The following is a 12,233-nucleotide window of genomic DNA, read 5'->3' on the forward strand; positions in this document are numbered from 1 at the left end:
CACCTTCCCCCTCTCTCTCCAGGTATCATCACTCACCTTATCGGGGAAAGTTGCATCAACCTCCTCCTGCAGCTTTTGTTGGACGTCAGGGTGAGTGGCCAATTCATATATAACGAAGGAAAGACAACTGCTAGTGGTCTCGTAGCCAGCAAAAATAAAGATGATACTTTGGGCCATGAGTTCTACGTCAGACAGAGCTAAAAGGAGAGGAGAGACATTTTAGATAAACCACATCAATATAAAACATCACAGCTTAGATGATGAGAAATCCAAATGAGACTGCCAAATCCCTAGCGGGAAAATGTAAAAGCAATTGAAAATTAAGCTGGTAGTGCTTTGTGTTCTCGTGTCTTCCTTAAAGAGCCAGAAAAAAGCAAGAATTGTCTGAATCCAGCTTTCCCCAGTGCCTATACTCTCCTCAGCCCCTGCTGCTGACTACGCCACCTCCCTCACGGCACAGCTGGGTAATTTCAAGAGACGGCAATTTTGTCTAACTTACACAGTACTATTAGTATGTCCCTTGGAGAATCCTGCAAGTGCTTTAGCTGTAATTAATATGGGGTAACATTCTCTTCCAGAATAATTTAAATTATTCTAGCTAAAGTAAAACTTGATTCTTTGGCAGATTTTACAAGACTAAGGCTATATTGTAGGGAAAATGAAGTTATCTTTTATCTAAACATGTTTGCGGGAACTTAAGAGAACAATATAAGGCTGTTTCTACTCAAAGTGTGTTGATGGACCTCGAGCATCACGAACATTTGGGAACTTATGAGAAATTCAGAGTCTTCAATCCTAAACTAGAACTACAGAATCAGAACTTTCACGATATGTGATGACTTGCGAGCAAAACCTGGCCTGAGAAGCATGGATTATACATTTGACAGGCATCAGGCAATGGAAGACCTGGGGCATAAGTCTTCTCTGGGGGATCTCAGATATGTACAGAAACTACAGAGATTGACTAAAAGCTAAAAGAGCTGTGATTGACCCTAGTCTAATCAATGGCATTAAAGTAGAAGGAAGAATGTGTCCCTAGAAGGGTACTAGTCAGCACGCAATATAGAAAAATAGGGTCCAGGGAGTGGAATTAGCAATGCTTATTCAATCATGGCCTGAATGTCATCTTCTCAGTACACGCCCCCTCTCTTTGCTCTCCTTTAGCCTCACTAAACAGCCCATGTAATTATAAATAGGTCTCTCTTTTTCTTTTCTCCCAAGAGACCAAGCGTGATCAGGCTCTTATCTATTTGATGGGACTGAAGTAGGACCTTTAGTTACTCAGAGCGCTCAGATCAATGTTGTACCTGCCCCAACCAAGCAATTCACACACACACACACAAACAATACAAAATGAGTGTGAAAAAGATCTACACATAGTTTTAGATATATTTATAGTGGTGTGCTGGCGTCAGCTCGTCCCTGCTCAAGAACAATTATTTTAAAATTCAAGAATTTTGTGAGATGGTTGTCAAACCATTCATAGCTTGAAATTAACCACATGGGAGTACTCATGTCATGGAATAAACTAAAGATCAGGGCCTTCTTGTTTGAAAGAACAAGACTGTTTATATCACTGTTTATGGGTGATACAGAAATCCTTATGTTCATCAGTCTTGTAGAAATATATTTGATGTTCTTAACTTTGTCCATTGAGAGGATCTAGAAGCAAAGAAACCCTAGTAGCAATGAGCATTCCTAAGATCCCAGATTTTGATTTCTAAATACCATTTCTCACTAAAGGGAACCAGAGTTCCTTGGGAAAAAATGGCTTGATTCCAGGGCTACTCAGGGGAAATAAAAGAGAAACCTGGACTGTCTTACATCAGAAAGTGAGGAAGTTCCCAAAAAATGATAGATTAAAGAATACTGGATAATCTGTGTGCTGTGCTGGTGGATATAGCTCATTATACATTTGTTAAAAACCCATGGAATGTACAAAACCAAGAATGAACCCTAAGGTCAACTATAGACATTGGGTGATAATAATGTATTAATGTACGTTCATTGATTGTAACAAGTGCACAACTCTGGTATCATCTTTTGATAGTGGGGAAGCTGTGTGTAGTTGCGGTAGGATGTATATACTGGAAATCTCTGTACCTTCCACTCAATTTCGCTGTGAACCTAGCTGCTCTAAAAAATAGTCCGTTAAAAAAAAAAGATTTAAAAAGAAGAAAGAAGAAAAGAAAAGAGAATACAAGATCGCACTTGAAAAAGCTCTGGTGGACAAAACTGAAAGAACCTGAAAATCAAAATGAAGAATGATGTAAGAGAGTAACTTAGTTATACATGAGATCATGCTGATATAAATAAACAAATAAATGACTGGGGGAGAATGGAGAGCTCTCCCTACAAAAGAACATCAATTCATAAATACAGAAGAATGATGGAATTAGAAAGTCATCATATTGCAACCACCATAGTAACAATGGTTTCAGTCAAAAACCATCCATGGATGGTAAAACTAGTGGGTGACAATTTGAAGAGGAACACTATATTTCCAGTCTCAAAGGTTTCTCCCACCAGCTGCTTGTTAATGACAAAGGAAAAAATTGAACTTTACAGTAGACTAAGCTAGTGAACACAACTTTAACCAAGTGTTCCAAGTTAAGGTCATCAACACTGGGGCAATGTTCCTCCTGATGGGATGAAGCCTTGATGCAAATTTCCAGGCAGAGGTTCTGACTCATTGGGTCCAGAGGAGCCTGAGAATTGACATTGGAAACAAGCTCCCCAGAGGTTCGGCTGTAGGTGATCCACAGACCATGACTGACTGATGGGCATACATCCTTGTTATACTTGCCCTTCGAGCTCTGAACAAGGTTGTGCCTGCGTTGACCTATGAAGTATCTCTGGCTACCATTCCTATCTGACCATGTGTCTTCCTTCAACTTGGCACAAATCCCCAGCTGCCTGGAAAACTTCCTGCACATTTTCAGAACCACCCCCTAGCTCTGCGCCCCACCGACAGTGGCCCCTCTGAAGCTCTCCTTGGTTACCTTTATGGGTGCCAATTTCTTTGGAATTCTGAGAGTTAATCATCAGCTGAAGAAGATCCACTCGGTGCTAGAAGCAGAAAGAGAAATTTCAACGACTGAAAGTCACCTGTGAAGTCAGAGATAAATCAGGAGTGCATATTTCACACCTCTTCCCTGAGAATACGACCCCTCAAAGAGCAGAAGGCTGACGAGTACTGACTAAGTCCTCAGTGACCAAAATATCCACCTACAAATCTTACAGAGCATGATGTTTCCCTGAGAGAAACCCAGCCATCATGTCCATCTGCTTTTTGGTCCTCACTCTCTCTGATCTTTGGTTTCTCTGGCTTTTGAAACAGCTTCTTAACTAAAGAGTTATCTGCTCTCTCTCCTGTCATACCTGTTTGCTTAGGAAAAGATCCACGACATCAGTCCCTGTTTTCCCTCCAAATTTAATTCTTTTTTTTAATTCATTTATTTATACAGCAGGTTCTTATTAGTTATCAGTTATCCATTTTATAGATATTAGTGTATATATGTCAATCCCAATCTCCCAATTCATCACACCACACCTGTGAAGCCATCTGGGCCTGGGCTTTTGTTTGTTGGAAGATTTTTAATCACAGTCTCAATTTCAGTGCTTGTGATTGGTATGTTTATATTTTCTATTTCTTCCTGGTTCAGTCTCGGAAAGTTGTGCTTTTCTAAGAATTTGTCCATTTCTTCCAGGTTGTCCATTTTATTGGCATAGAGTTGCTTGTAGTAATGTCTCATGATCCTTTGTATTTCTGCACTGTCAGTTGTTACTTCTCCTTTTTCATTTCTAATTCTATTGATTTGAGTCTTCTCCCTTTTTTTTTTTTTTTTGCGGTACGCGGGCCACTCACCGTTGCGGCCTCTCCCGTTGTGGAGCACAGGCTCCAGACGCGCAGGCTCAGCAGCCATGGCTCACGGGCCCAGCCGCTCCGCGGCATGTGGGATCTTCCTGGACCGGGGCAGGAACCCATGTCTCCTGCATCGGCAGGCAGACTCTCAACCACTGCGCCACCAGGGAAGCCCGAGTCTTCTCCCATTTTTTCTTGATGAGTCTGGCTAATGGTTTATCAATTTTGTTTATCTTCTCAAAGAACCAGCTTTTAGTTTTATTGGTCTTTGCTATTGTTTCCTTCAGCTCTTTTTCATTTATTTCTGATCTGATCTTTATGATTTCTTTCCTTCTGCTAACTCTGGGGTTTTTTTGTTCTTCTTTCTCTAATTGCTTTAGGTGTAAGGTTAGGTTGTTTATTTGAGACATTTCTTGTTTCTTGAGGTAGGCTTGTATAGCTATAAACTTCCCTCTTAGAACTGCTTTTGCTGCATCCCATAGGTTTTGGATCGTCGTGTTTTCGTAGTCATTTGTCTCTAGGTATTTTTTGATTTCCTCTTTGATTTCTTCAGTGATCTCTTGGTTATTAAGTAGTGTATTGTTTAGCCTCCATGTGTTTATGTTTTTTATGTTATTTTCCCTATAATTGATTTCTAATCTCATAGCATTGTGGTCAGAAAAGATGCCTGATATGATTTCAATTTTCTTAAATTTACTGAGGCTTGATTTCTGACCCAAGATGTAATCTATCCTGGAGAATGTTCCATGTGCACTTGAGAAGAAAGTGTAATCTGCTGGTTTTGGATGGAATGTCCTACAAATATCAATTAAATCTATCTGGTCTATTGTGTCATTTAAATCTTGTGTTTCCTTATTAATTTTCTGTTTGGATGATCTGTCCATTGGTGTAAGTGAGGTGTTAAAGTCCCCCACTATTATTGTGTTACTGTCTATTTCCTCTTTTATAACTGTTAGCAGTTGCCTTATGTGTTGAGGTGCTCCTATGTTGGGTGCATATATATTTATAATTGTTATATCTTCTTCTTGGATTGATCCCTTGATCTTTATGTAGTGTCTTTCCTTGTCTCTTGTAACATTCTTTATTTTAAAGTCTATTTTATCTGATATGAGTATTGCTACTCCAGCTTTCTTTTGATTTCCATTTGCATGGAATATCTTTTTCCATCCCCTCACTTTCAGTCTGTATGTGTCCCTAGGTCTGAAGTGGGTCTCTTGTAGACAGCATGTATACGGGTCTTGTTTTTGTATCCATTCACTGAGCCTGTGTCTTTTGGTTGGAGCATTTAATCCATTCACGTTTAAGGTAAATTATCAATATGTATGTTCCTATGACCATTTTCTTAATTGTTATGGGTTTGTTTTTGTAGGTCCTTTTCTTCTCTTGTGTTTCCCACTTAGAGAAGATCCTGTAGCATTTGTTGTAGAGCTGGTTTGGTGGTGCTGAATTTTCTTAGCTTTTGCTTGTCTGTAAAGCTTTTGATTTCTCCATCGAATCTGAATGAGATCTTTGCTGGGTAAAGTAATCTTGGTTGTAGGTTCTTCCCTTTCATCACTTTAAATATATCATGCCACTCCTTTCTGGCTTATAGAGTTTTTGCTGAGAAATCAGCTGTTAACCTTATGCAGTTAACCTTATGCAGTATGTTATTTGTCATTTTTCCCTTGTTGCTTTCAATAATTTTTCTTTGTCTTTAATTTTTGTCAACTTGATTACTATGTGTCTCAGCATGTTTCTCCTTGGGTTATCCTGTATGGGACTCTCTGCACTTCCTGGACTTGGGGGCTAATTCCTTTCCCATGTTAGGGAAGTTTTCAACTTATAATCTCTTCAAATATTTTCTCAGGTCATTTCTCTCTCTCTTCTCCTTCTGGGACCCCTATAATGCGAATGTTGTCCCAGAGGTGTCTTAGGTTGTCTTCATTTCTTTTCATTCTTTTTTCTTTATTCTGTTCCGTGGCAGTGAGTTCCACCATTCTGTCTTCCAGACCACTTATCTGTTCTTCTGCCTCAATTATTCTGCTATTGATTACTTCTAGTGTAGTTTTCATTTCAGTTATTGTATTGTTCATCTCTGTTTGTTTGTTCTTTAATTCTTCTAGGTTTTTGTTAAACATTTCTTGCATCTTCTTGATCTTTGCCTCCATTCTTTTTCCGAGGTCCTGGATCATCTTCACTATCATTATTCTGAATTCTTTTTCTGGAAGGTTGCCTATCTCCACTTCATTTAGTTGTTTTTCTGGGGTTTTATCTTGTTCCTTCATCTGGTACACAGCCCTCTGCCTTTTCATCTTGTCTATCTTTTTGTGAATGTAGTTTTTGTTCCACAGGCTGCAGGATTGCAGTTCTTCTTGCTTCTGCTGTCTGCCCTCTGGTGGATGAGGCTGTCTAAGAGGCTTGTCTCCAACTTTAATTCTTAATGAATGACTACATAAATCAATCCCCTGATATTTGCAGAGTTCATCGGCAGCTTTTGTAGAAGCATCTTCAAGCCCTTCACCCTTCCAGAATGCTACACATTCTTCAGTGACATCCTGAGTACCCAGCCCTGTCCCCTGACCTGCAGACATACTTGTGCTGGCCTCCAGCCCTCATGAAGGCAGAGCTGGGTTAACCCACTTGTGGCTTCATTGGCCAGAGAAGACTCCTGCCCACTCCAACTATGAGTGAGCTCAACTTTTAAAATGACTACACTGCATCAGGTGGCTGACAGGGCCTTCCATTGGACAACCTGTGAAATAGGAAGCTTGGAACTGAAGTGATTCTTTGCCAAGCTAATATTTGGTGAAATACCAGTGAAATCATTTTTAATCAGTAACTTTTATCCCTTAACCATTTATTGAAGAAAAGTGGTAAATTCCTTATCTCAATAATATTTATGCAGTGACATACAAATTGGCATGCCTATTATTATATTTAAATATTGCTCTCTGGCTCATACTCTTATTTCCTTCCCCAACTTCCTCCTTATTCATTCCCCCCAAATTTTAGAGCCCTCCTATTCTAAACTCTATGGTTTTCTACCTACCTTTAAAAAATGTAGAGATATGCATAAGAAATATGTGTACAGCTCAATAAATTATCAAAAAGTGAGCCCCCTCATGTAACCACCACCAGACTTTACCGTTTGTTTATCTTTGAGGCGACTCTCTTTCATCCTTTTTACAGACTTCGCTAAAAAATTCACAGAACTTTTTGGAAACAGCGTAATATTTAATACTTCAAAGACTGGGGTGAGGAATGGAAATAATACTGTAGGGAAAAAGATAAAAGGAAGCACAGTGAAAATGCAAAGTTTACTTGGCGCAATCATAATTTGCTCTACCAATCAAAAAAGTAAAACCACCAGGATACTCAATCATGACCCATTGCCTCTATGACCTTTGCTCAGACTTCGAAGCCAATGACTGAGCAAGGCCAAGTCCACATACAGGGGCTATCACTGCAGCAGTGAGATCAGTGGCCTCTTCTGCATCTTTGGATTGACTAAAGGAACTGGATTACATTCTGGGACCTCATGGCCTTTAATTCTTGGACTAGCATCTCTTTGGATAAACCAGACTGTAATCTGTTGCTTCAATTAATTGTGCAGTTTAAAAAATAATAATCATGATAGAAATAATATTGTGCGTGTCTTTCCACCACAATGGAATGTAATTAGAAATCAATAACAGAAAGAAAACTGGGAAACACACAAATATGTGGAAATTAAATAACACACACTTAAATACCCAATAGGTTGTAGAAGATATCAAAAGGCAATCAGAAATTACTTTTAGATGAATAAAAATGAAGATACAATATACCAAAACTGATGGGATGGAACAAAAGTGGTGTTCAGAGAGATATTTATGGCTATATGTTTAGATATTAAAAGAACAGAGATCTCAAATCAAGAAGCTAAATTTCCACCTTAATACACTGAAAAGAGAAGAGCAAACAAAATATAAAGTGAGCAGAAGGTAGAAAATAGTAAAGATAAGTGAAGAAACTATAATGAACAGGAGAATAAAAAACAATGGAGAAAATCAGTGAAAACAAAAGCTGATGTTTTGAAAAGGTTTTTTAGATAGATTGGCCAAGAAAATAAGAGAAAACACTCAAATTTTTAGCATCAGAAATTGCTACTGACATTTTAAAAATGAAAATGACTATAAAGAAATCTACATATACTCAATAACTTGTAATAACCTATAGGAAAAGAATCTGAAAAAGAATACATATACAGGGACTTCCCTGGTGGCACAGTGGTTAAGAAACTGCCTGCCAATGCAGGGGACACGGGTTTGATCCCTGGTCTGGGAAGATCCCACATGCCTCAGAGCAACTAAGCCCCTGTGCCACAACTACTGAGCCTGCGCTCTAGAGCCCGGGAGCCACAACTACTGAAGCCCGTGCGCCTAGAGCCCGTGCTCCGCAACAAAAGAAACCACCACAGTGAGAAGCCCGCGCACCACAGTGAAGAGTAGCCCCCACTCGCCGCAGCTAGAGAAAGCCCGCGCGTGGCAATGAAGACCCATCGCAGCCAAAAATTAATTAATTATTTTTAAAAAAAGAATACATATACGTGTGTGTCTGCATAGCTGAATCACTTTGCTGTACACTCGAAACTAACACAACATTGTAAATTAACTTTATTTCAATACAAAAAAGTAATCTATGAACAACAGTATGGCAATAAATTAGAAAATTTAGATAAAATGGATGGATTCTTAGAAAGACACAAACTATAGAAACTGACTTAAAAAGAAATAGACAATCTGATATACCTATAAGAAGTACAAAGTTTTAGTTAGTAATCAAGAAACCACCCACAGTTTGGCAAAGAAAAGCTCATGTCTAGATGGTTTCAGTGGTGAATACTACCAAATATTTAAAGAATTAACACCATTTTTTTTAACAAACTCTTCCAAAAATTGGAAGATGTTGGAACACTTCCAAATTGTATGACTGTACTAAAACCAGGCAAATCGGATAAGATGGTTCTTTGGGACACCAGTCCACCATCTTCCTGGTCTACTGGCTTTCCTAATAAAGTCACTATACCTTGCTTCAATCAGTCAATCAATCAATCAATCAATCAAACCAGCACAAGTAAAGAAAGCTACAGACCAACATACCTTATACCATGGGTGCACAAATCCTCAACAGAATACTAGCAAACTGAATCTAGCAACATATAAAAAGTGATACACACCATAACCAAGTGTGGTTTATCCCAGGAATACAAAGTGTTATAATAAACCATGTCAAAGGAATAAAAAACAATGACCACATGATCATCTAATAGATGCATAAAAAGCAGGTGACAAAACCCAACACTCTCTTGTGATAAAAATACTCAACAAACAGGAACAGAAGGGGATTTCCTCAACTTTAGAAAAGGCATCTATGAAAAACTAAGCTAACACTATACTTAATAATGAAAGACTGCATGCTTCCCCTAAGCTTAAACTTTCCCTAAGTTTAAGAACAAGACTAGGAAAATCATAAAGACAGAAAGTAGGCTGGTGTTTACCAGGGGCTGGGGGCAAGGAATAACAGGGAGTTATTGTTTAATGGGTATAGAGCTTCAGTTTCACAAGATGAAAACAGTTATGGGGATGGACAGAGGTGATTTTTATACGATGTGAACGTATTTGATACCGCTGAATTGCACACTTAAAAAATGGTTAAGATGGAAAATAAATGTTTATCATGAAATATATCAAATACAAAGTGTAAATAAAGTACATATGTATAATTTAAAGAAGAAAAAAAAAGAACAAGACTAGGAAGCCTCTCTCATCACTTCCACTCCACACTGTACTAGAGGTTCTAGCCAGGGTAATTAGGCAACAAAAGGAAATAAAATGCATCCATATAGAAAATGAAGTAAAACTCCTCCACCATCAGATAACATGATCTTGTATACAAAAAATCCTAAATAATCCACTAACATCCTATTAGAACTAATACACAATTTCAACAGGGTTTCAGGAAACAAGGTCAATATACAAAATCAATTCTATTTCTATACACTGTAATAAATAACCCAAAAGTGAAATTAAGAAAATAACTCTATTTATAATAACATAAAAAAAGAATATTTAGGGCTTCCCTGGTGGCCCAGTGGTTGAGAGTCCGCCTGCCGATGCAGGGGACACGGGTTCGTGCCCCGGTCCGGGAAGATCCCACATGCCGCGAAGCGGCTGGGCCCGTGAGCCATGGCCGCTGAGCCTGCGCGTCCGGAGCCTGTGCTCCGCAACGGGAGAGGCCACAACAGTGAGAAGCCCGTGTACCGCAAAAAAAATAAATAATAATAATATTTAGGAATAAGTCAACAAAAGAAGTGCAAAACATCTACCCTGAAAACTGCAATACTGTTGAAATAAAGAAAATCTAAGTAAATGAAAAACATCCCATGTACATGTATAAGAATACTAAACATTGTCAAGACAGCAACTCTACAGATTTAACTCATTCCCTATCAGAATTCTGGCTGGCTTCTTTGTAGAAACTGAAAAGCTGAATTTAAAATTCATATGCAATTGCCAGGGGCACAGAAGAGCCAAAACAATCCCGAAAAAAAAAAAAAAGAATAAAGTTGTAGGACTCGTACTGCTGATTTCAAAACTTATCATAAATCTATAATAATCAAGGCAATGTCATACTGGCATAAGAATGGACATATAGATAAATAGAATAAAATTTAGACTCTGGAAATAAATCCACTTGTCTATGGTAAACTGCATGTTGAGAAGGGTTACAAGACCATTCAATGGAGACAAAATAGTCTTTAATAAAAGGTTCTGGGATAACTGGATAGCTACATGCAAAAGAATGAAATAGACCCTTACCTTACACCATATACAAAAATAAACTCAAAATAAATCAAAGACCTAAACATATGAGCTAAAACTGTACAACTCTTAGAAGAAAACCAGTGAATGGGTAGATCTTCATGACCTCAGATTTGGCAATGGATTCTTAGACATGACACCAAAAGCACAGGGAAAAAAAGGAAAATAAAGAATTTGTGCATGATGAAAATAAAAAATTTTTCACTTTAAAGCAAACTAGCAAGAAAGTGAAGAGACACCTACAGAAAGGAAAAAAAAACTTTCCAAATCATGTCTGATAAGGGACTCTTACCTAGAATATATAAAGAACACTTACAACTCAACAACAGAAGTATTGAATATAATCCAACTATAAATGGGCAAAATATTTGAATAGACATTTATCTAAAAAAGATTGTGGGGTAACAGTTTGGCAGTTACTTATAAGTTAAACACAGTTACTATATAGCTCAGCAATTTCACCTCTGACTACATACCCAAAGAATTGAAAACAGGTATTTAAATGAAAACTTGTACATGAATGGGCATAGCAGCACTGTTCGTAATAGCCGAAAGCTGGAAATGACCCAAGTGTCTGTCAACTGATGAATGGATAAACAAAATGCAGAATGTCCATATAATGGGATATTATTTGGCCATACAAAGAAATGAAGTACTGATATATGCTACAATTTAGATTACCCTTGAAAACATCATGATAAGTGAAAGAAGCCAGCCACAAAAGCCCACATATATGATTCCATCTATACGAAGTGTCCAGAATAAGTAAATCTATAGCGGTAGGAAGTACATTAGTGGTTGCTTAGGGCTAAGAGGAGTGAGAGGTTATAGTTAGGTACAGGGCTTGTGAGTTGACAAAAATGTACAACAATTGAGTGTAGTGATGGTTGCACATATCTTTGAATGTACTAAAACCCTTTTTTTTCCAACCTTACTGAGTTATAGTTGAGATACAGTACTGTATTAGTTTGGGTACAGCATAATGACTTAACATACGTATATTGTGAAATTAACCCCATAAGTTTAGTTAACATTCCTCACCTCATATAGTTACAAAAAAAACTTCTCTTGTGATGAGAACTTTTACGATCTACTTTCTTAGTAATGTACAAATATATCGTACAGCAGTGTTAACTATACTCACATTGTACATTACACTTTCAGTACTTTTTATGTTACAACTGAATATTTACACCTTTTGACCACTTTTATCCAATTCTCTCACCACTCAACCCACACCTCTGGTAACCAAAAATCTGATCTTTTTTTTCTATGAGTTTGGTTTTCTTCTTCTTCTTTTTTTTTTTTAGTTTAGTTTTTTTTTTATTCTACATATAAGTATTTGCCTTTCTCTGTTTGACTTATTTCACTTAACGTAATACCCTCTAGGTCCTTCCATTTTGTTGCAAATGGCAGGATTTTCTTCCTCTTCTGGGTGAATAATATTCAGTTGTGTATGTGTGTGTGTATATGTATGTGTGTGTGTATATATATATATATATATATATATATATATATATATGGAG

General features: G+C 37.7%; 1 protein-coding gene across 2 annotated transcripts in view; it reads right to left on the reverse strand.

Annotated features, from left to right (window-relative positions):
- The window catches only part of LOC132505416 (cytochrome P450 3A28-like), a 76,497-nt gene that overhangs the window by 14,099 nt on the left and 50,165 nt on the right, over positions 1 to 12,233 (reverse strand). For both annotated transcript variants that reach the window (XM_060123491.1, XM_060123492.1), the window contains 3 exons: positions 6,990 to 7,117; positions 3,003 to 3,069; positions 37 to 197 (listed from right to left, as the gene is read on the reverse strand). In XM_060123491.1, coding sequence (XP_059979474.1) covers positions 37 to 197; positions 3,003 to 3,069; positions 6,990 to 7,117 — 356 coding nt within the window. The remainder of the gene's footprint in view (positions 1 to 36; positions 198 to 3,002; positions 3,070 to 6,989; positions 7,118 to 12,233) is intronic.

The sequence above is a fragment of the Lagenorhynchus albirostris genome, chromosome 15, assembly GCF_949774975.1.
Source record: "Lagenorhynchus albirostris chromosome 15, mLagAlb1.1, whole genome shotgun sequence".
NCBI lineage: Eukaryota > Metazoa > Chordata > Mammalia > Artiodactyla > Delphinidae > Lagenorhynchus > Lagenorhynchus albirostris.